Source organism: Melospiza georgiana, chromosome 8, assembly GCF_028018845.1.
Source record: "Melospiza georgiana isolate bMelGeo1 chromosome 8, bMelGeo1.pri, whole genome shotgun sequence".
NCBI lineage: Eukaryota > Metazoa > Chordata > Aves > Passeriformes > Passerellidae > Melospiza > Melospiza georgiana.
In genome coordinates, this window is record NC_080437.1 from 5,765,482 (window position 1) to 5,789,783 (window position 24,302).

General features: G+C 48.9%; 1 protein-coding gene across 2 annotated transcripts in view; it reads left to right on the forward strand.

Annotated features, from left to right (window-relative positions):
- Positions 1 to 6,136: 6,136 nt before the first annotated feature.
- PRKG1 (protein kinase cGMP-dependent 1) overlaps positions 6,137 to 24,302 on the forward strand; it is a 352,826-nt gene continuing 334,660 nt past the window's right edge. The window contains exon 1 of one of the 2 annotated variants that reach the window (XM_058029350.1): positions 6,137 to 6,463. In XM_058029350.1, coding sequence (XP_057885333.1) covers positions 6,153 to 6,463 — 311 coding nt within the window. In that variant the 5' untranslated portion in view covers positions 6,137 to 6,152. Of the gene's footprint in view, positions 6,464 to 22,322; positions 22,375 to 24,302 lie in introns of those variants that run through there. The other variant, XM_058029351.1, reaches the window with a different exon arrangement.

Below are 24,302 nucleotides of genomic sequence, written 5' to 3' on the forward strand. Positions count from 1 at the left end.
AGAAGAACTGTGGATCTCTGGTGGAACAAATCTCTTTTTTTGGTGAGCCCAGGTTTTTCCCAGCACCTGACAAAGAGCAGTGCTCTGGCAGAGTTGGGATTGTTCACCTGGAGAGGAGAAGCTTTGGGGTGACCAAATTGTGGCCTTGCAGTGCCTGAAGGAGCTACAGGAAACATGGAGAGAGGTTCTGTACAAGGGATGGAGGGACAGGACACAGGGAATGGCTTCCCAGTGCCAGAGGGCAGGGCTGGATGGGATATTGGGAATTAGGAATTGGGCAGGCCCTGGCACAGGGTGCCCAGAGCAGCTGTGGCTGCCCCTGGATCCCTGGCAGTGCCCAAGGCCAGGCTGGGCAGGGCTTGGAGCAGCCTGGGACAGTGTCCCTGCCCGTGGATGGGGTAAAATGAGCTGAGATTTAAAATCCCTTTGAACCCAAACATTTCTGTGACTCCGAGAGTGCCCTGGGAGTGGTTGTTGCTCATTGGAGTCCCAGATAAAGGCAAGCCCAGAGGTGATTTCACATGGAAAAGATGCAGAAGAGATGCACTCCAAGGAGGAATGTGCCTGTCCCAGGGTCACTGAGCACAGTCCCTAGCATTCAGCTCTGCCTGATGAGAGGTGGAAGGAAGCTGGCCAGGCCATCCCTGTGGAAACCAGACCCAGCACATGGCTCCCACCTTCCTTCAACTGTTGCAGCTTCCCCCAGCCCAACAGAGACGTGTGTGGGAGCAGGATGAACCTGTTTTCCCAGCAACATCAACTGAGCTGATGTTTTTTACAGACTTCACCTCCGTTGCATCCTGGATCTCATGGCTCCATGGCTAAATCTGCTTCCCTGCGTTCCATTTAATTGGTCCCTGGGTTCATTTGCTGGTTGCTTATGGCTGAAAGCAAATGGAAAACTGCATTTCCAGGGCCTGCCTTGTCTAAATGCTGCTTTTTGCTCTACATAGGCAGTGCCCTGGGACTGCTGGGGGAAGCAGGGCATGGGCAGTGTCTGATTGTGGTAACTGCAGAGAGCACTGAGTGTTTATTTTGGCAGCTTGCGGAAGAAATTTCTGCTTAAGCTGAGCCTAAGGAGACTCCTTAAGGCTGCTGAATCATTTAGAACTGGTTTTGGTTTAATTCAGCCCAGAGGAAGAAGTGTTTAAGCTCTGCCTGTGTGTGATCTTGCTGGGAAGTGGCAAAAATGAACAAATCGCTTGAGGTGTGTCTGGAGAGGAGGGATCAGGATTGTGGCACTGGCTCCTTCAGGAGGGGTTGGGATCATGTGTGTGGTCCTTCCTGGAGAAAGCCTGGCCCTGAGGATGTGAGAAATGCTCCCAGGAATCCCACAGCATTCCCTTAACCCTGCAGCCACCATGTGCACCCAGCTGGAGGGCTGAGCTGCTGAAAATCCAATTTTCTGTGTGGTCATGGGAGAAAGCCTTCCTGCTTTTGAAGGGCAGAGGTTTCTGTAGATGTGAGGCCAGAGATGGTGGGGAGAAGTAGTCAGAGCGATGGTTTTGGTTCCTCTGATGGAAGGAACAAGCTTTGAAGGGCTTGTTGAACTTGTGGCTACAGAGGATGATTTTCTGGTGCCATTTTTCTGTAGAGCTGTAATGAGATGAGTGATCCTGGTTTTGTTTCAGCTCTGCAGCCCACCCAGCAGGAAGCACAGCTCTGGCTTTGCTCCAGCCTGCCAAAACAACGAGGGGAGGGAGATCTCTCACCTTGTACTGACAGGAGGTGCTTTGTGCCATCCATCTCCTCCTTCCAGGCAAAGAACCCACAAAGGAGAATTTAAATCTTCAATGTGATGGGACATGTGCTTGAAACCACTGTGTTGCTGGAGAATCCTCTGCTATTCCATGCTCCCAATATCTCCTCCTTGGGTTTTGCATGGCACAAACATTCATTTTGGTGTTCTGTGTGTCCCTAATGTGATATAAAAAGCTAAATGCATTACAACTGCAGAACAGCAGATTGTTATTTTTTCCTTCGGCTTCTTCTGCAGCGAGCAATTTTTTGTTCCATTAATAAGCCTTGTGGTATTTTTCTTTTCCTTCTCATGCACTCTACCCCAGATTGATCCTGAGAGGATTTCCTGGAATGGCTGCATGCTCTTCACACTTCTCCATGTTTCTTACTGAGCATGGAAAGAACTGATGCCCTAAAGGAAAGTCACCAGGATAATCCAGTTCAGGTGTTGATTTGACTTCCCAGCATGCAGGAATCAGTGGGGTTTGAATGGCAGTGCTCAAAGCTGGACATCTCCATCCATTGGTGGGGAGGAACAAATGGCTTTCAGTTTTGTTTTACAGGCTCTGGAAAGGACCAAAATAGGGAGGAGGAACATCCAGTGTCATGAGAAAATAGGTTCTGTTTTCCTAGAGAAAAGGGGCTGAAGCACTCCCCAGATGTTCAATTCCTGCTGTGGTCTTGGCAAGGCTGCTTTGCCACAGCAACTTCAGCTCCATCCCATCCCTGGGGGCTGAATTAATTCCCAGGTGCCCCCTATAAATCTGTAGGGCCCTGTGGTGCCAGGAGGAGCTACCAGAGGCGTTTTGGGGCAACGGGAATGGACAGATGTGCCTTAGGGAGGAGTTGGGTGTGCCCGTGTTTCAGCAGGTGGCACTCCTTGCTCTGTCTTGGGGACTGGATTTTGGGGACGTAGTGGAAGAGCAGGAGGCATCCCATGGATGAAATGTGGGGAGTCTCAGGTGTGACCACACCTCCAGGTGCTTTATGCAAGGGTTCAGCTGCTGTGCTGCCTCCCTCGAAATTTTCCTGCATTTTTGTAGCTCCTTGTCATCAGAAAGGTGCTGCTGTGACTGTGCAGGAAGGGCAGGAATTTGGTTGTGTGGAGCCCTGCAGGTCACAGACCTTCCCAAAGCTGCACCAGCAGGATAATCCAGCACAAAATCCAGCTGGTTCAACTTTCTGCTCCTGCAGATCCTTTGGGTAAAGAGTGCAGTGGATTAGGCAGGGAACAAACACCACATCCAGGAGGAGGAAGATGTTTATGTATGTGGTCAGTGGTGCATGTCCAGCCTCTCTGTCCTGGCTGGCTGGAGCAAGGTGACATTTTCCTGTCAGGGACCGTGCCAGCTCCCTGAGCCTTGCCTCAGGAATCCAGGGAGGTGTTTGCAGGATAGACAGTGCTCAAATCCAGCTTCAGCTTGAAAAATGGCAGCTGAGTGGGTGCATTTGGTGACAGATGATCCCTGAAAAGGTTCGGGAGCAGAAGGTATCAGAACCCCGGAGCTGTGCGGAGAGGAAATATTGTGAGTGCAGCAGAGAGGAGAACCATCCCTGCTCTGTGTGATTGCCACCAGCCAGCCCTGCTGTGCCATGCTCCGGGGGGGCAGATCTCTGCAGATGCTCTTTTTTTGGCTTCCCCAAAAAAGCATCGACATCCAGGCACACTCTGGCAGTGGAGGGAGCAGGGAAAGGCTCTGGGAAGTTCATAGCTGAAGGTTTCCTTTAGCTGCAAGCAGCTTCACCCAACACCAAGCCAGCTGGTGCATTCCTGCCATTCTTCTCCCTAAAGCTGTTTCTTTCCATTCCCTGGATCAAGCAGACAAAGCAGCTGCTTTGTTGAGCCTGAAATCTATTTATTCATTTATTTGTTTTATTGGGAGCTTTAAATCAAAAGGAATGGGACCATAGGATTTATTTTTATTGGGGTGGGGTGGTACCCTGAGATCACACAGCAGCATCTGTGCTGGCCCTGTGGTTTCTGTGCTCTGGTTTCTTTGGGAGAGCAGGGAATAGCCAGAAATAGGCAATTGCAGGCTGTCTCCCCATGGCAGAGCTCTGCTGTTGGCTTGTGAAGCCCCTTGGGCTGCTTTGGCCTCATCTTTAAACACTGGCCTTGGGGTTTGACAGTAGCTGGTTATGGTCCCAAATCTAAACCTGGGCCATAAAAATCTCCATTGAGACTCCCAAGGGTCTAATGAAAATCTGTTTCCTACCTGGAGATAAATATATATTTTAGGTACACTCAGCTAAATTCCTTGACAGCTTTATGTGCCATAATTTCTCATGGTTTTCTGTGGATCCTTTCTGTTCTGGGGCACTGTTGTCTCAGTCCTGGGCTGTGCCCCTCTCACATATTATTTTACTGCTTGTCACTGAGAAATTATGCAGCAGTTTTCCCCAGGGCTGTGATTCTTTTGAAGCCTGGTGGGCTTCAGGTAACTGTATCACCTCTCCCTCCTGCAGATTTCACTTCTGCAGGGAGAAAAGCAATAAAACTTACAGCCTGTTGGCTGAATGCTGTTAAAATATTTTATTTATCACTGATTCCCAGTTTGTAGGCAGCAGGAATGCATCTGTTTAATGCCTGTTGTCTTTAAAATGGAAATGTTCAGCAGATATCTGGTACTTTTGTTCCCAGTGAGTTATGTGAGATGGAAATAGGGGGAATAGACAGTAAAAAATGCTGTCCGGACTTAAACCTGTGGAAACAACTGGGAGACTTTGCTTTGTGCCTGGCACAAATGTATCAAGGGGACTGAAAACTGAAGAGTTTTGCATAACCCAGATTTTCCCCTCCTTTCCATGTGCATCTCAAAAAATGCAGGATCAAATGCACGGAAACCCTGCAAAGCCTCATGTCTGTGAGCAGAGGCCAGGCCCTTTCCAGCAACAGTGTGGAGCAGGGAGCGGTTCTAATTCCTCATCTGTTCTCTTTTATAACTTTATAAAATAAAGACCAGCTGCAGGGGAGCCAGTGTGCAACAGAGTGAGAGAAAAAGGTCAAGACCAAAGGAGCTGAGCCCCATAAGCAGGGGCTGATGTCTGGCACTCCTACCTCGTGCCTGGCATAGGAGGTCAAGACAGAAACACAAAAAATACACTCAGGGCTGCATGCTCCACAAAAAATACATTCAGGGCTGCATCCTCCTCAAGTCCAGCTCCTTGAGAGTGAACAGAAACAGCTGCTGAAGGAACAGAAACAGCTGCTGGAAACCTGTGAGCATGAAGCTGTGCCAGTGCCCCAGTGCTGCACAAGCTTTAGTGAGGTTCTTATACTCTGGGGCTTTCATCACTGGCTCTTCCAGGCTGGGTGGTTTGATCAGGAACCCCCAAAACAGCTCAGACCCCCTGTTTGTTCCCCAGAGAGCCAAGGCTGGAGCTGTGCTCTCAGGGTGAGCACTGCTGGCCCTTCAGCACCTGGCAAATGGAAGAACCCAGAATCGTTTGGCACAGAGGGCTTGGCCACTGTGGCTCATTTGTTTGATTTTTGTTATTTCTGTGCTGCAGCCCCGTGGGCTATATGGCAGAGGTAGGGCTACACAGGAAACCTGAGTGCATGAAGGAAAACCCTGCACTCTGGGGAATCTGATCAGTTTGGTAAGGCAGAAACTCGGGCTTTCACATTTGGGCTAGGCAGAAAATCTCTGAGATTTTAAGTTAAGGGTTTTGTTTTTTTTTTTTTTTTTTCCTCTCAGCGCTCTGAAAGCCAGATGCCCTGCCTCCTCCAGGCTTTTCCAGTGCAGACAGACTTGACCGATATTCCCGTGAAAATCTGGGTTTTTGGAGCCCGGAGCTTGCTGAGGCTTGAGGAGGAGCCATGCCAGACGCTGGCTTGTGCGAAAACAACACAACCCGGCTCTTTAAAAGCAAAGTAAAGGGGGGATAAGTTCTTTAAGGAGAAGCGGAGGGAGGGGAGCAGCACGGGAGGTGTGCGCGGCTCGAAGCGCAGCACAAGGCCAGCAGGGCAGGCACCGCTCGCTGCTCCCGGCCGGTCCCCTGCCTCCCTCCCTTCCATCCCTCCATCCATCCATCCCTCCGTGCTCGCAGCCCGCGGGGCGTGGGCGGCGCGGGGCGCGGCGGGGCCGGCGGGAGGGAGCGGGGCGAGCATGTGCATCCTCCCCGCCGCCCCTGCCTCCCTCCCGCCTCCCCTCGCTCGCCGCTCGCCGCCGCGGGTGTGTGTGTGTCTGTGTGTGTGTCTCGGCTCCCTCGGCAGCCCGGCCTGACGCAGGCGGATCCACATCGCCCCTGACAACACCCCGGCTCCGGAGCGCCGTGCCGGGGGTCCGGCTGCGGCGGCCCCGCGGGGCCGGGCCGAGCCCAGGGGGGCCGGGGTGGCCCGAGCGAGGGGAGGCGGCCCCGGAGGGGGAAAGTTGCCCGGAGCGGCGAGGGGAGAGCGCGGCGGCAGGACCATGGGCACTTTGCGGGATTTACAGTACGCGCTGCAGGAGAAGATCGAGGAGCTGCGGCAGCGGGATGCGCTCATCGACGAGCTGGAGCTAGAGTTGGACCAGAAGGACGAACTGATCCAGAAGCTGCAGAACGAGCTGGACAAGTACCGCTCGGTGATCCGGCCCGCCACGCAGCAGGCGCAGCAGCAAAGCGCCGGCACCTTGCAGGGCGAGCAGCGGACCAAGCGCCAGGCGATCTCGGCCGAGCCCACCGCTTTCGACATCCAGGATCTCAGCCACGTCACCCTCCCCTTCTACCCCAAGAGCCCGCAGTAAGCAGGGGGTCACCCCGCCGCTCAGCCTCCCCTCTCTCCCTCATCCCGTTCCACCCCCGGGCAGGGAGCGGAGCAGAGCGCGGCATTCCCGCATCCTCCTCGGGTGGCCCCGCGGGGTGGGAAAGTTGCGAGCGCTGGGGGGGAAGAGTGGCAGGAGTGAGCGCCGGGGTCCCGGACAGCCCGTCCCGACCGCCGCATCCCTCCGGGAGACGGGATCGTGTCCTGGGCATGGAGGGAGCGGGAGGAACGCGGGGCTCGCCGCGGGACCCCGCAGGGAGACATTCCCAGCTGGGAAACTTGGAGCGCGGCGGGATGCTGGTGTTTTGGGGACGGGGGTCCGGCAGAAGCAGGAGCTTGTGGCAGTGTCCCGGTGCGCCGGAGGGTGTGCGGGGGGCAGGGAAAGTTGCGAGGATCCTCAGGTGCCGGCGCGCCGGGGGATGCGCTGCCCCGGTTTCACACCTGCGGCAGATTAGGGAAATTAGAGCGCCTTAATGGGGGGACGGAGCTCTCCCTCGCTCGGTGCCTTCTCCTGGCCGTGCCTTTGGTTCAGCGCTCCTCAAGGGATAAAAAAGGAGAAGGGAAGAGGTGATGAGCGGATGCTCGCCGATCCGGGCTCTGTGTGCGGGGCCGGGGCGCAACCTCCCCGTCGATGGGCAAACCTCCCTCTCCTCCGCGGCCGGCATCTTCCCCGTGTGAGGAATTCCTCGGGATGATAACCGGGAGCGCTGGCGGATCCCCGGAGCCATCCCGGTAGTGGGGAGCGTGTGCGCCGTGTGGGCTCCGGGATGCGGGGACGGAGCGGACGGTGCCCGGGCACACGGGGATGGTTCCCGGGGAGGCATGGCGGGACACGGGGGACGAGGACCTTGCTGGAGTGTCCCCTGAGGGGCCGTGGCGGGGCTGGCCCCGCTCCCCGCGCAGCCTCAGCCCTTTCCCGCCGCCATGGCGGGCCCCGCCGTCTCCAGGCAACTGCCCGCCCTCAGGGCGGCCGCCATGGCGGGACCCCACCGGGCCGGGCCGGGCCGGGTGTGCTCCTCCTGCCGCCCCGCCGCTTCCCATTCCCGCTCCCATTCCCACATTCCTGTTCCCGCCCCCCATTCCCACCGCCACAGATATTTTGTCCTTTTAAGGCCGTTCTGAAGGGATGGCAGGGGAGGAACGGCGGTGGCGCGTGAAATGCTTCCCCTCCAGCCCCCAAAACGAATAAAACACCCCAAAAAGTGAGCAGGGGGGGACAGGGGTGGCTGTGAAATGCCAGGGGTGTGTGGTTAACATCCGAGCATCCCTCGGTGTTAATTTCCCCCCGGAATGATGCAAAGCCCCACACGTGTCACTTTCCTTGTCGGTGTCGCTGCCCCTCGGCGCTCCTGAAGTGCAAATGGAGCTCCCAGAACTCCGGGAAGCGCCACAGGTTCCAGCCTCTGCCATACCCACTGGAATGTGTGGGAAAAGCCTTGGAATAAACGTTTTCCAGCTGGAATTTTAATCACTCCTTGTGTAAATGCAGCCCTGCAGTCTGGTGTGGGGAATAATGCCCAGCTCCTCTGGGGGAGTTGTCTCATATTGATCATCTCTGGTCAGTACTCCTAATGTGGTTTACAATATTCAAGTCAACTCGTGGCTGCAGGTTGTGATCGCTCAGGTGGGGTTTGGAGCAGCCTGGGATAGTGGAAGGTGTCCCTGCCCAAGGCTGGTGACTGGAATGAGAATTTTAGGGTCCCATCCAACCCAAACCTTTCTGTGGTTACAGGAAAAGATCCTTGCTAATCTTTTCCTGAAATGTACTTGGCTCTGGGAGGAGTTGAGAGCGCTGTGTCAGCCCTAAGAGCCCGGTGGGTGAGATAACTCATGGTGGTGGTGAGGACCTGGAAATAACAACATCTACACAAAAGGGTTGGGGTTTTTTCCCCCAGTTCATGCTGAATCTCAGTGACTCTCGAGGTAACAGCACCCAACCTTTGGTTTTGTCAAACCACCAGGGAGTGTTCAAGAGGCAGGTGGCTGTGGCACTTGGGGATGTTGGTTAGTGTTGGCCTTGGAATTGCTGGGAGAATGGTTGGACTTGATGATTTTAGAGTGGTTTTCCAACCAAGATGATTCTATTTAGCCCCTGAGGTTTTTTTTTTTCTTTTTTTTGTAGTTAGGTGGTGCTGGATTTGCTCTCCTGCTCTGGCAGAGGTGGCTGGAGATTGGTAGGATCAATAGCAGCAGAAACTGTGGTAATTGGATTATCATGAGGGTCATGTAGGTACTTGAGGGTCTGTGGTGGTGGAAGGTGTTGTGATGCCACACAGAAGATTCTGTGTTATAGAGTGGCTGAGCTCTGAATGAGTGTAAGAGAGCTGGAGAGGAGGCAGGGCTGGATGGGATATTGGGAATTAGGAATTGTTCCCTGGCACGGTGGGCAGGCCCTGGCACAGCTGTGGCTGCCCCTGGGTCCCTGGCAGTGCCCAAGGCCAGGCTGGAGCAGCCTGGGACAGTGGAAGGTGTCCCTGCCCATGGCAGGGGTGGAACTGGATGGGATTTAAGACATCTTCCAACCCAAACCATTCTGGGAGTCTATGAATGGCTTTCAAAGTGTGAAAGTAAATTTAATTGCCTCGCGTGGACAAAATACTATTAAATCTGCAGGATCTTCCCTTACACACACACCCCTCTCCAATTAGGGATGCATATGGTTAAATAAAATTGCTTTTTCAGAGCTGTAAGAGTTGGAGTTGCTGTTGGAGGGTTGGGCTTGTCTTGTTTTGCCTCTACAATGTTTTTAAAGTGAAACAGGACTTTGTGGGCTGATTTGAGGAGCTGAAATCCATGGAGGGACATGTCCAGCCATTCAGCCATTTTCTTCTGAGTTATGAGTGAGAGGAATTGGGCATTAGCATCTTTATCAGTCTCCTTGTTCAAGAAGCCACTTATTTAGAATGGAAGCCAGTTATTTCAAATAAGTGGCCTTTTTTTCCCCTCCCCTCTCAGAGGACATAACTTGCCAGAAGTGACCGAGTGAGAGGGCAGGAAGCTGGCTGGTTTCCGTGACAGGTCGTTCTCTCCTCTTCATCTCCCCAAATTGCTGCTCGCGTTTGTTTTTCCACACCTTTGACCTCTTGCAGGGTATATCCTGGCTGCTAACAGCCTGTCAGCACCGAGGGAATACTGGGACACCGAGTTTGTACCAACTGCCTTTGCGCTTTAAACTCTGCAGGGCAGCCAAGCAAGGAGAAGCCTTTTCAACCAGCGAAACTGCAACTCTTCCCTTCCCCTGCCTCCTCCTCGCCATGGGAAAATACCCAGGACTTTAATTTTAACAGGCTGCTTTGTTCAGGGATCTGCAACAGCTGTTTGCCTTTTTGGAAGGCTGTGTAATCAGCGTGTTTTCTTTTCCAGAAGGGAGAAAAAAAAAAAGAAACTTAGGAGTAGAGCACAGAATAAAGCACGGAGCTCGTGAGTGTGAAGGCCCTGATCTCTTGGCTGAGGTGGTACAAGCTCTGCTGTTAGCAGAGACAGCAGCAAAGTGCTGTGTCATTTGTAGGAAATGTTGAGTAAAAGGAAAAATAACTTGGTTTGGGGAGTTAGCAGACTTTTGGGGAATCTGCCAAAATCTCAGAGACTCGTTTGTGAGGGGAGGAGTAGCCTGTGAGTTGTATTTAAGAGGTCTGGTTTAAGGAAATATAAAATACTTGGTTGCATAGCCTTAGGGAAAGTACAACATCCATACAAGAGGTTTAATAAAATCCCTGCAACGGCCAGATTGGTTCTTTGAAGGCAAATGTGCACATCCTCTGGGGGCTAGAGGCGTATTTTAAGTGATCATAATAGTCATAAAATCCCCAGAAATACTTGAAAAGCACTTTGTATTTAGGGTGTTGGCACGAAATGCTCTTCTAGTGTTTATCAGTGCTGTGTATGCTGCAGTTCCATCCAAAAACCCCTGAAACGACCCAAACCCTACAGGAATTTGGGAGGTGATTGATCCATGATGAAACCACTGGGAACTGGTGGTGGAGGTGATGGGGAGGAACTGAGGCACGCTCCTGCAGGGATGGTTTGCTGGGATGGTGGTGGCCTCTTGAGCCCTGTCACTTTCTGGTGAAGCATCTTGCCCTGAGCAGTCAGCAGAGATGGATGTAGTGGTGCAACCTTTATTTTTTTTATTTTGGTGTCAATCCACTGTAATGTGTCCAATGAGCAATTAATTGAACTGCATTTATCATTTCTTGTGGGAGCTGTTAAATGCTGTGGCTGCTTTAATGTCAAATCCATCTGAATGTGGCTTAAGTTGGACAAAATTCCATTGATGTCAGTGGGGTTTTTGGGTGCATTTGAAGGGTCAGGATTTTAAGGCACAGCTTGGGGAGGATCCTGGTGCTGTGCTGTGGGGGTTGAAGCTCTCCTGGCAGAGCTGTGAGCACAGGAAGGGCTGTGCTGGAGCAAGGCAGCCGAGCGTGATTGCCCCCGCGCTGTGACAGGTCTGGCTCGGCAGTGGTGGCACTGATGGGGCTCCCCTCTGTGCACTCGTGTGACTCACGCCTTAATGCCTTGGCAAGTGGCAAGGGGACACTGTGACAGCTCAGCTCCTTGTGTAATACATCACACCCCTCTGAGGTTTGGGTTACTCACAGTAGTAAGGGGTGGCTGTGTGGTGTTAGGCTGTTAGGCACAGAACTATGATTTTTCTCGGTCGAAGGAGTGTTTTGGGTCATCTCTCAACACGTTTGTTCAGGCTGGTGATGTCTGTGCTGAGTGTAAGCTCCAGAGGGGTTTGACTCAAAGGAAGGTAAAAAACAAATCTCCCAATAAAGCTGTTAAAGCCACGTAGTTGTTTTGTCATCTTCTGTCTGGTTCTTGCTGAGATGAGTTTAATTGCAAGATAAAACATCGCTGCAATGTCACTTATTCTTAGTTCTGTTCAACAAGCAACACAGACTTCCCTGGGTTTTTCTGCTGCTTTTGGAGATTAATTTTAGCAGTGTGGTGTCAGTAAACTGTGTTTTAAAGCAAAGTAGCTCTTTTCAGAAACTACAATGACATTTTCTTGGTGGTTATATGCAAAACAACACTGTTCAGCAAGTACAGTAGCTCCGAGCACACTAACAGCTGGTAATTAACATAGAGACTCTTTTTTAAATTGTACTACAGCTCCATAATTTCATTTTATGCAGAATTAACTTTTTTTTTTCCCTTTTATCTATACTACTGGAATAATTACTTAGACTTGTTTGAGCTGTGTTACATTAATCCTTAGCTGTACAAATGCTGTAGGTGGAGAGTTTTAAAGTGCTTCAACACAGAATGAGGTCCCCAGGCCACGGACACGAATTCCTTCTCTCCAGACTCTGTGAAAGCATTCCTGAACTTCAGCATCTCACTTCCTAAACACAGGATGTGTCTTATGTTTCTGGAATTAACAATAATAATAAAAAAGCTGGGTCAGAGCTGTGAAACTGCACAGAAATGGACATAGCATGGAATTTAGCTCTGGAAGGAGAGGGGACACCGTGAGTTCTGAACACCAGATGGAAAATAAGAGTCAAGGGGAAAATTTGTTTCTTTGGAGAGTTAAAAAGGATGCAGTGAATTGTTGCATATCAGTTTCTGTGGTTATCCTGCCGGAGCTAGATGCTGTAGGATGATAAGAGTTACTGAATGCAAACATCTTCCTGAGGGAAGGGTTCAGGAAAGCTGAGCTGGGGGTGGATTAAAAGCCACTCACTGCCATCAATGATAGTCCTTGCCCGTGCTGCTGGTCTTTGCTTTTGGCTTTTAAATCCTCGCCTTTGCATCAGGATGAAGTCTAAATATTTCTGTAAATGTTTTTCATCTGCTGCTCTGCTGTTTCTAGCGGGTACAGGCAGGCAGAGGAGTGCCTGACGTTTGTGTTTTGTGCAGCTTGTCTTTGTTTTGAAGGGCAGAGAGAACAGGAAAAAACAGAAGTATTTGTTGCTACACTGGAGCCTGAACCATGACAATAATACCTTTCTCCTCTCAGCAGCTGCAGAAAGCGGTTTGGTCGAAGCGTGCAGTCAGTCAGGTGTGTTCTGTGTATCCTGACATCCTGAACGCCTGGAATTGCATCCAGGTGCTGTGGAAACGCTGCGGAGGCCCCTCCTGGCAGGGCCGGTGTCAGGGGAAGCTCCAGGACCAGCGTTTTGCAAGGCTCTGGCAGCCACCGGTTTCCTTGGAAACCAGAGCCTGAGCAGGGAGAGCCAAACTTCAACGCCGGTGCCTGCTTTCCGAGTCGAAAATGGGCTCTCAGACTTTCTCAAGTCTGGGGTCTCTGGGCTGGGTTTGGGGCTTGCTCATTAGGGGCAAACTCAAAGTAGGGTGTCAGTGAAAAAAAATTGCTGTCAGGCTGCAACAATTCCTGCCTGGAGCAGTGCTTCCTTCCCCAAATTCCCTTCTGTGATTCCGTCTGTGAGCACATTTATTGGAGGTGTTTCCTGTCAAACACGCCAGCTGTGTCAGGAAAGCTGCTCAGCAGCTCTGTGACTTGGGCTTGACTTGGATTTAGAAACAGCTCAGGCCAGGTTTGTTTTGTTCACTTTTGTTCACACTGGGTGATGCGAACAAAGAGGAGAAATCGTAATGGAACTGCCTGGCTTGATGGAAAATTTGAATTACAGTCTTGTAAGTGCGCACATACTTTGTGTTGGATGTGAATAGAAAAATATATATAATGATATGTGTACTCATGTATTTAGCACATGCAGGGGAGAATTGCATTCATGCAAATACACTTTTATTAGGAGAGAAAGCTGGCTTTAATATCAGGGAATATAAATATATATATGTGTATAATGACATGTACGTGCACTTGTGTATTTAGCACTTGTAGGGGAGAATTGCATTCATGCAAATACACTTTTATTAGGAGAGAAAGCTGGCTTTAATATCAGTGAATATAAATATATATATGTGTATAATGACACATACATGCTCTCATGTATTTAGCACATGTAGGGGAGTATTGCATTCATGCAAATACACTTTTATTAGGAGAGAGAACTGGCTTTAATATCAGTGAATATAAATATATATATAGGTATAATGACATGTGTATGCTCTCATGTATTTAACACATGTAGAGGAGTATTGCATTCATGCAAATACACTTTTATTAGGAGGGAAAACAGGCTTTAATATAAGTGAATATAAATATATATATGTGTATAATGACATGTGTATGCTCTCATGTATTTAGCATGTGTAGGGGAGTATTGCATTCATGCAAATACACTTATTAGGAGAGAGAACTGGCTTTAATATCAGGGAATATAAATATATATATGTGTATAATGACATGTGTATGCTCTCATGTATTTAACACATGTAGAGGAGTATTGCATTCATCCAAATACACTTTTATTAGGAGAGAACTGGCTTTAATATCAGGGAATATAAATATATATATGTGTATAATGACATGTATATGCTCTCATGTATTTAGCACGTGTAGGACAGTATTGCATTCATGCAAATATACTTTTATTAGGAGAGAGAACTGGCTTTAATATCAGTGAATATAAATATATATATGTGTGTAGTGACGTATGTGCACTCGTGTATTTAGCACGTGTAGGGGAGAATTGCATTCATGCAAATACACTTTTATTAGGAGGGAAAACAGGCTTTAATATCAGTGAATATAAATATATATATAGGTATAATGACATGTATATGCTCTCATGTATTTAGCACATGTAGGGGAGTATTGCATTAATGCAAATACACTTTTATTAGGAGGGAAAACTGACTTTAATATCAGTGAATATAAATATATATGTGTGTAATGACATGTATGTGCACTCGTGTATTTAGCACGTGTAGGGGAGTACTGCATTCATGCAAATACACTTTTATTAGGAGAGAGAACTGGCTTTAATATCAGGGAATATAAATATATATATAGGTATAATGAGTGACATGTATGCTCTCATGTATTTAACACATGTAGAGGAGTATTGCATTCATGCAAATACACTTATTAGGAGAGAGAACTGGCTTTAATATCAGGGAATATAAATATATATATGTGTATAATGACATGTATGTGCTCTCATGTATTTAGCATGTGTAGGGGAGTATTGCATTCATGCAAATACACTTTTATTAGGAGGGAGAACTGGCTTTCATATCAGTGAATATAAATATATATATGTATAATGACACGTACATGCTCTCATGTATTTAGCACATGTAGAGGAGTATTGCATTCATGCAAATACACTTTTATTAGGAAGGAAAACAGGCTTTACTATCAGTGAATATAAATATATATATAGGTATAATGACATGTGTATGCTCTCACATATTTAGCACATGCAGGGGAGTATTGCATTCATGCAAATACACTTTTATTAGGAGGGAAAACAGGCTTTAATATCAGTGGACAGGAGGCAATTTTGTACAGAAGCAGCAGGACTGTGGGAAGGCATCCTGCTCTAGTGGAAGGTGTCACTGACCATGAACAAGGTCGTTTTTAAGGTCCCTTCAAATGCAAATGTGAAAATGCTGTTGGTTTCTGTGACCACAGAGTATCATTGAGATTCAGGAGTAAATAACATGGGTGTGATGGAAATGCAGAGCCAGTGTTCCCTGCCCCCAGTGGAAGTGGGTCCCTGGGATGTGTCAGTGCTTGTTAGGATTTAAACTGCCTATTTGATGTCATTTGTGTGCACAGATCCGGCGGCTGAGGGGAATTCATTACTGCTCTTGGAGTCCACAGGCTAAATGAGGAAAATAACCTTCTTGGTGGGTGATATTTCTGGTGAATAGAGGAAATCAATGGCCCTGGGACTGCCAGCAGCACATCAGGGCAGTGGCCAAGCACTTCAGGAAGGTGCAGATAAAGCAAATGTGATGCAAATGGTGCCACTCAGCTGTACCTTAAGGCTTGTTGGAAACCATGCCCAGCTTCAGCTATTGAGACTTCTAAAATCTGCCTCTGGAACTCCTGAGAAATTCCTGCGGGTGAAATGGAAGATCAGACATCCTGGAAATGCAGAGTTAGCCTCCAGCTCTTTGCCTTGAGATTGCAATATTGCCCAAGTTGTGTGAAGCTTAAGGGTGGGCATGGTCAGCTGGAGGATATGAACATCCTTCAGCAGCTCCTGTGCTCTGTGGGGTGGAGCACCATCCTCTTCTCCCTCTTCTTCTGAGCCCTTTGTTACTTCCCTGGGTGTCTTGTTCCTGCTCCTCCTTCTGCCCAAGATTTTTCTCTTTTCCCATGGATGCTGCTTATTCTCCTCCCTGGCAGTCCCAAAGTTCATCCTGTACACAGCTGTCCCATCCAGTGGGGTCCAGACTCTGCATCTCTGTTAAAAATCAGCCTTGTTTCCTGTGTTCATCTGGAGGCAGAGAACCTCCAGTGCCAGGAGCACAAGATCCCACAGGAGGCTGGATTTTCCTGCAAGTCCATGTTTTTTGGTGTCCCAAGGCCTTTTCTGCTCCTCACCTGCCCCACCGGCGAGCAGACAGGGGCTACACAAGAAATTGGGAGGGGACAGAGCCAGGACAGCTGATCCCAACTGCCCAAGGAGGATGGCAGAGGATGGAACCTCACATTTCTGGGAAAGGCTGAACACCCACCTGCCAATGGAAAACACAGAATAAATTCCTTGTGGCTTTTGCTTTACCTGTTGAACTGCCTTGATATCAACCCATGAGTTTTTTCCCTTTTACCCTTCTGACAGTCTCCCCCATCCCTGCTGGGCTGTGAGTGGATGGTGGTGCTGGGCTTCCACCTCCAGGAGGAACAGCTCAGTGTCTGTACCTCCAAAGGGATTGGGGCCCAAGGAGAGATCCTGGAGCAGGAACACCTTGAGGCATCAGCAGCTGTGCATGAGGCTCATGGCACAGCAGGGTAAGACCCATATTGGAACAGGTTCATTCCTGGAGCAGGACATATAGGTAAATCCATGCTGGAGCAGGTTCATTCCTGGAGCAGGTTCATTCCTGCAGGAGCTGTGGGTAAATCCATTCTGGAGCAGGTTCATTCCTGGAGCAAGTTTGTTCCTACAGGGGCTATGGGCAAATCCATGCTGGAGCAGGTTCATTCCTGCAGGAGCTGTGGGCAAATCCATGCTGGAGCAGGTTCATTCCTGCAGGAGCTGTGGGTAAATCCATGCTGGAGCAGGTTCATTCCTGGAGCAAGTTCATTCCTGCAGGGGTTATGGGTAAATCCATTCTGGAACAGGTTCATTCCTGGACCAGGTTCATTCCTGCAGGAGCTGTGGGTAAATCCATGCTGGAGCAGTTTCATTTCTGGAGCAGGTTCCTTCCTGCAGAGGCTATAGGTAAATCCATCCTGGAGCAGTTTCATTTCTGGAGCAGGTTCCTTCCTGCAGGAGCTGTGGGTAAATCTATGCTGGAGCAGTTTCATTTCTGGAGCAGGTTCCTTCCTGCAGAGGCTATAGGTAAATCCATCCTGGAGCAGGTTCATTCCTGGAGCAGGTCCATTCCTGCAGAGCCCGTGGCTCCTAGAGGTGGCCATGCAGGAACAGGAGCACTCAGAGGAAGTGTGGCTGTGGATAAATGCACCACAGCAAGTAAACCCCTGGAGACAGAGTGATGGATGAGGTTCCAGCTGGAGCAGGTACATCCCTAAGGGTGTCTGGATAGGTCCAGATGTCCACAAATACCAATTTGTATTGTCACAGTGTCCCTCTGCACGCCCTGTGCTGGCTCAGTGACATCCTGGGCACCTCTGTGCCCTGCCCCAGCTCCAGAGGTTCTGTGTTTGGCATTGCTTGTCCTATTACAGTCCTGCCTGGGGACCAAACAGCAGCCAGGTGTCCCTGCTGGGGAATATCCAGGGATATAAATCTGTTAGAAACGTGGGATTGTGTGTGTGCCAAACAGAGCAGATACCCACAAACTAACTGGGGTGTGTGTGTAATTCCTGTTGTACTCTGTGTGTTTGTGATATCTGTTGTATTGGTGTGTGTGTGTAATATCTGTTGTATTGGGTGTGTGTGTAATTCTTGTACTGTGTGTAATTCCTGTTGTCTTGGGAGTGTGTGTGTGTAATACCTGTTGTATTGGGTGTGTGTAATTCCTATTGTATTGGGGGTGTGTAATTCCTGTTGTATTGGGAGTGTGTGTGTGTAATTCCTGTTGTACTGGGTGTGTGTAACTCCTGTTGTATTGGGGGTGTGTGTGTAATTCCTGTTGTACTCTGGGTGTTTGTGATATCTGTTGCATTGGGGTGTGTGTGTAATATCTGTTGTATTGGGGTGTGTGTGTAATTCTTGTTGTACTGTGTGTAATTCCTGTTGTCTTGGGAGTGTGTGTGTGTAATGCCTGTTGTACTGTGTGTGTAATTCCTGTTGTACTGGGTGTGTGTGTGTAATTCCTATTGTATTGGGGGTGTGTAATTCCTGTTGTACTCTAGGTGTTTGTGATATCTGTTGTATTGGGGTGTGTGTGTAATTCTTGTTGTACTGTGTGTAATTCCTGTTGTCTTGGGAGTGTGTGTGTGTAATGCCTGTTGTACTGTGTGTGTGTGTAATACCTGTTGTATTGTGTGTGTGTGTGTAATACCTGTTGTATTGGGTGTGTGTAATTCCTGTTGTACTGGGTGTGTGTGTGTAATTCCTATTGTATTGGGGTGTGTAATTCCTGTTGTATTGTGTGTGTGTGTGTGTAATACCTGTTGTATTGGGTGTGTGTAATTCCTGTTGTATTGGGATGTGTGTGTAATGCCTGTTGTACTGTGTGTGTAAAATGCCTGTTGTATTGGGTGTGTGTGTAACACCTGTTCTACTAGGGGTGTAATTCCTGTTGCACTGGGGTGTGTATAGTACCTGTTGTTGCTCCTCACACCTCCTTACACATTTAATTGCTGTTCAGACAGTGACTGCACAAAGGGGAGAAATCTCCTGCCCATCACATCTATGATTGCTTTCTGTCCTCCTGGTGGAAGCCCAGCTCTGTGAGGCACAGAAAGGAAACTGTGTGGAGTTTTTGTGTTGTTTTTTTTGGGTTTTTTTTTTTTTTTTTTTTTTTTTTTTTTTTTTTAATTAAGAATGGTATTTAAATAATTCTTATTTTTAATTTAGTAGCTAATTATTTGTGGTTCGTATGGTGGATTTTTAAATTTAATGATATAATATTATTTAAATTTGTGAAGAAGGAGGACTAGCTTTTGTTTCAAAATTTTAATTTTGTTATATATCCATCTCATCTCCCTCCATTCACCTGCTGGCTTCGTGACTCTGCCTTCAAGCTGGGACACACGAGCACAGTGACTGCCAGCACAGTGTGTTCTGTGTGCCAGTGCTGTTTGTTGGGATCTGGCAAAGTGGGAAATCTGGGAGAAGTGACCCTGGGCTCTGTGGGGTGACAGACTCAACCTCTGCCTGCTTCACCTTCACCACTGTTATTTTCTCCTCAGCCACCCTGCCAGGTGTTTCATGGCGTGTATGTGGCTCAGAACAAGTGATCCCTTCCCTCATAAATCCCCAAGTTTTTCCCCTTTGGACTTTGTGCAAGGATGAGTGTCAGTGTGATCTAGGTAGGCAAAGCTGCTCCAAAAAGGGAGATCAATCAGATCTCAGCTCTTTGAGTTTTGCTGTTACTCTTGCACAGATAAAAGAGGTGTTGGGAAGCTTTTGAAGTGGTTTCTTAATTTGAGAGCCAAAAAGAACTCAAATGGGAACCCGCTGGTGCTGTGCTGACAGCATCACTTGGGATATACAAATCTGGGTTGAGAATTATCCCACTGTTTGCAGGTACAGATGGAGAAGCTTCCATAGGGATTGAGGCCAAGTGTGCCATTCACATTTCTCTGAAAATCCCTTCACCCAGGTTTTTTCTCCTGGGAAGCTGAGAAGCCTCAGAGAAAAGGAAAACAATTCTTATCTCATTTGCTTCTCCTGTGTTGTGCTCATGTGGAATGTGTTTGGAGCTTGTTCAGCCACAGGTGATTATTTAATTGAATTCTGGTTTGAATTGTTTTGACTCTTTGGCCAATCAGGGCCCAACTGTGTCAGGACTCTGGAAGGAGTCACAAGTTTTCATTATTGTCTTTTCAGCCTTCTGTAAGTATCTTTTCTGTATTCTTTAGTATAGTATAGTATTCTTTAATATAATACAGTATCATAAAGTAATAAATTAGCCTTCTGAGAACATGGAGTCAGATTCATCATTCCTGCCTTCATTGGGACATTCCCAGCAAATAGAATAACCAAACACATGGGAAACCTGCTGGAAATGGGGCAGAGCTAGGGACATATCACAGGTCACCTCTGGAGCACAGTGGCTCTCCACCCTCTTAATTTTGACTGAAATTCCAGCTGTGAGCTATAAAGGACTTTTTCAATGGCTGGCCTACTGTATATCCACTTATTTTTTTCATGGTTTTTACCACAAAAGGTTCTTGCTGTGCTCTGTGATGGGCAAGCGTTACAAGCTGGAGTCAAATTATTTGTTTGAGCTGGCTGGGCACAAACATTTTGGCTGTAGGGCTCTGAAGGAGGCTCCTGCTTGATAAATACAGCTGAGCAACATTCAGAGCATTGTGGCTGGGTTGTTATTGATGGAAAATCCATGAATATGTAGCAACCAAATGGTAAAGCTCAGCAAAGCTGTGCTGGCAGGGTGCAGGATTGGGAAGGGTGGCTTGGGACAGCTGCCTTGGGCACTGGGGCAAAGCAGAAGCTTTGTGGGAAGGGTGGATGCTTGTGGAATGTACCCAGAATGGGATCTTCACAGGGATTTGGAGTTTTAATATATGCTGGAGGAGCTTTCTGAGGCTTAGGTGCTTCCTGGGGAGCCTTGAGCTCTGTTACCTATCCTGATTTCCTTGGTCAGCAGCTGAAATATTTTGTGCTTTGCTCGTGCTGCAGAAATGATATATCATGGGGAGATAATATTCCATGCTTATTCCAAGCTTCTTAATGGAATTTTTATCAGTTCCACCGAAGAATAGGATGCACAAAAAAGCTGCCTGGCTGCCAGGTTGTTTGCTCTGTGGCTCCTTTAGAGCTGCCTTGACTCTCTCCATGTGCCTTCCCAGTAAAATGATGGGAGGGACCTTCCCACCCTAAACTCCGGGTGTCTGCAGCCACCAGGTGACATCAAATCCCTTGGACACTGAGGGACAGGCAGGGCAGGACTGCAGGATGCACACCCTGAGCATCCCTTGCTGATGTTTCAGACCCATCACTGGCCATCTCTCACTGCTCAACAGCAGGATTTTTATTCCTTCCACCCATATCTGCTCATTTTAAACCTGTCTTGTGCTCAGTGTTTCCAGAAGACGTAAAAGCTGGGGTTTTTTTTAAAATCAGTTTGGGCTGGGGAGCCTGAATGGCTCAGCCACAGCCACTCAGTGCCTTGACACCATTTTCTGTGGGATTGCTTTGTCGACTCGAGTGCACTTTGCTGCAATACAAACATTGAGGATAAAAGGCAGCCACCTCAGCAAATTAGTGTGAAAGCACTGCAGAGGAATTGTAGATGTGTATTTTGGTGGTTTGGTCTTTATTTTAGAGTGAAGATCTCTCCTTCTGCCCTTGGCCTGTGCTTTTTAAGGAGCATCTGTTCTGCAGGGAGGGCTTTTAAAAGTTAGATCAATTGTCTGTTTGTGGGCTCCTCTGAAGAGTAAATCAGATGCTGCATTGACAGGGATCTGCCTGTGTGGTAAAACTTGAGGCAAGGTGGGATTTAAGTGAGACTGGGGAAAAAAAATCAGGGATCATTTGAAAAGGCAGGGAGAGTTGGGGATTTAACCTGGAGATGAAGGCTCTGGGTAGAGCTCAGAGCCCTTTCCAGGGCCTCAGGAGGTTGCAAGAGAGCTGGAGAGGGATCTGGGACAAGGGGTGAAGTGACAGGACACAGGGAATGGCTCCCACTGCCAGAGGATGGATGGGATATTGGGAATTAGGAATTGTTCCCTGGCACAGGGTGCCCAGAGCAGCTGTGGCTGCCCCTGGATCCCTGGCAGTGCCCAAGGCCAGGCTGGACTTTGGGGCTTGGAGCAGCCTGGGACAGTGGAAGGTGTCCCTGCCATGGCAGGGGTGCAATGAGATGAGCTTTAAGGTCCCTTCCAACCCAAACCATTCTGGGGTTCTGTGATTTCATTCTAATTTTCATAATGAAAAAAAGTTTTCCTCTACATGCTACAGGTGTCCAGGTGTGCAGTCCCATTACAAAAAAAAAGTAACAAAAAGGCAAAAAAATCCCTGAAAATGCTCTGAAGGGTTATAATTATTTTTAAACAAGAACCTCAAAATGCCCCATCTTATTTTTGGTTAGTGTCCATGAAGGCTTTTCTAAGCAGCAGGCTCCACTCTGAGTGCAGCTGGTGGAGAAACCTCTCTTTTGGCAGCAGCTGGGTTGTGTGGAATGAAAGAATTAATTAACCTGGTGTGGAATGAGAGAACTTAATAAACCTGGTGTGGAATGAAACAATTAATCAGCCTGTGGCCAGCCTGGAAGAGCAGCCACCTGATGTGTCCTGTTTGATTATCAGGGACTTGATTTCCTGGCCAGGCATGGCTGAGGTGAAAAGCTCTTTCTTTGTGCTGGGGCTTTAGCAGAAAACTGAATTTTCATACCCAAGACCCAGGAGAGTGGTCAGGGGCACGGAGTGGCAGAAATTTCTGCTGAGGAACAAAAGCAAATTCCTCATCAGAGAATGTAATCAACTGGTGATGCTGCAGCTGGTTCCTTGCAGCCTCTGCATGCAGACAAAATAGCAATGTAGTAGAGAAAATGTTTGCTGAGTTAACTGGGCTATATTTAGGTGCCAAATAAACAGATTGTTGCTTTTGACCCTCCCCCTCACACCCTCAGAACTGCTTCTTGGGCTGTCTGCAAATGTTCTGGCTGTTGGTGGCTGCTGTTCCCTGCAAGAAGAGTGATGGGGAGCAGTAGGGGAGGGACATCTGTCCCAGCTGGACATGGCAAAGGTGAGTGCTGGGCACACAGTGCCCTTCTCCAGCCTTGTTCCCTCCTCTGTCCTTCCTGTCTGCACAGGCTGGCTCAGGTACAAAACCCTGAACCCCCAAACTTTTCTCCACGGGGGCCCTTGGCAATCCCATGGGTTCAACCAGGCCAGGTGCTGGTGCTGCCCCTGGGTTGGGGCAACCCCTGGGGTGGATCCAGTTTGGGGATGAGCAGCTGGAGCAGCCCTGGGGGTGCTGGGGGTGAGAGCTGGGAGCCAGAACCCCCCCGTGCCCTGGGCTGAGCCCCAGCGTGGGCAGCAGGGCAGGGGGGGATTCTGCCCCTGTGCCCTGGGCTCAGGTGAGGCCCCACCTGCAGAGCTGCCCCAGCCTGGAGGGACCTGGAGCTGCTGCAGAGAGCCCAGGGCAGGCACCAGCATGGGCAGAGGGATGGAGCAGCTCTGCTGGGAGGAAAGGCTGGCACAGCTGGGGGGGCTCACCTGGACAGGAGAAGCTCTGGGGTGACCAAACTGTGGCCTGAAGGAGCTGCAGGAAACGTGGAGAGAGACTGGGGAGAAGGGATGGAGTGACAAGGGGGGATGGCTTCCCAGTGCCAGAGGGCAGGGCTGGATGGGATATTGGGAATTAGGAATTGTTCCCTGGCAGGGTGGGCAGGCCCTGGCACAGCTGTGGGTGCCCCTGGATCCCTGGCAGTGCCCAAGGCCAGGCTGGACAGGGCTTGGAGCAGCCTGGGATGGTGGAAGGTGTCCCTGCCATGGCAGGGTGGCACTAGATGGAACCCCTCCAATGGGTCCCTTCCAACCCAAACCCTCCTGGAATTCTATGACCACTGTGGCCTTTTTGCTCCATTATAAAGCAGGAGCTGAAAACCCAGCATCTTCCCTTCCACGCTGCATTTTGCATCCCATTTTCCCCTTGCAGCAGCCTCTTTTCCTGGCACTGCTCTTGGGACTGATTGTACAGTTAGCCCTTTCTTCGTGTGTGCATAAATTTGACTTCTTTTCAAGGAAGCAGCTCCTGTGATCGCCTTGCCAGAACAGATTAGGAGAGGGAGTGTGCAGATCACAACACTCCTCTGCTGCCTTTGACGAGGAGGATTTCATCAGCCTGCTTGAAGTGCTGCTTGCAGCCTCAGGGGTGGCCAGAGAGCAGGAGGAAGTTCATTTTTTTCTTTATTTTCTCCTCGTCAGATGTACTTATGCTGTTCATGTGTTTTTGCCTCCTAATTCATGGCAATTGGGGGGTTTGGGGTGTTGGACCTGAGAAGGAGGGAATTGTGGTCAGCACAAGGTTTGCTCTGCCCATCACTGCAGGCTTTCATCTGTCTGGCTTTTAGTGCTGATGAGTTTTTTCTATCCCAGAGAATGCCTTAACTGTAATTGCTTCATAAGCACGGGCGCTTGGTGATTAGAAATTACTTTTCATTCCTGATTAAATAGCAAGGCATGGTCTTTAACAAAAACAGGACACTTAAAATTCCAGTGTTCTCATTTCAGGGACATTGATTTTCACAGGCAGAAAAGCTTTCCTCAAATTCCCACCTAAAGAACAAACATCAATGCAGCTATAGGTTAATTACAGGTTTGTTTAAGGCTTTCTTTTCCTAGTAACCTGAGATGAAATCACACAGCAATCTTTAAGAATGGATTTATGTCTATTAGAAGTGTGCTAATGATGTGAAGAGTTTAAAATTGTTAAAGCTCAGGTTAGAAACTTTAAGTGGTTTTTTTGTTTTGTTTTTCTTTTGTTAATCTAAAGGCTTTGTGGAGCCCAGCTTGATTGTTGTGGGGCAGAGCTGGTCACTTGGGGTTTCTGCTGCTGAGCTTCCAGCTGGCAGTGCTGGGCGTATCAGTCTAGGAAAATGGAATTGGAGCACCTGCAGGGGGTAATCCTGCCTTTACAGACTTCTCTGAGCTGCTCTGGGGGAGAACACC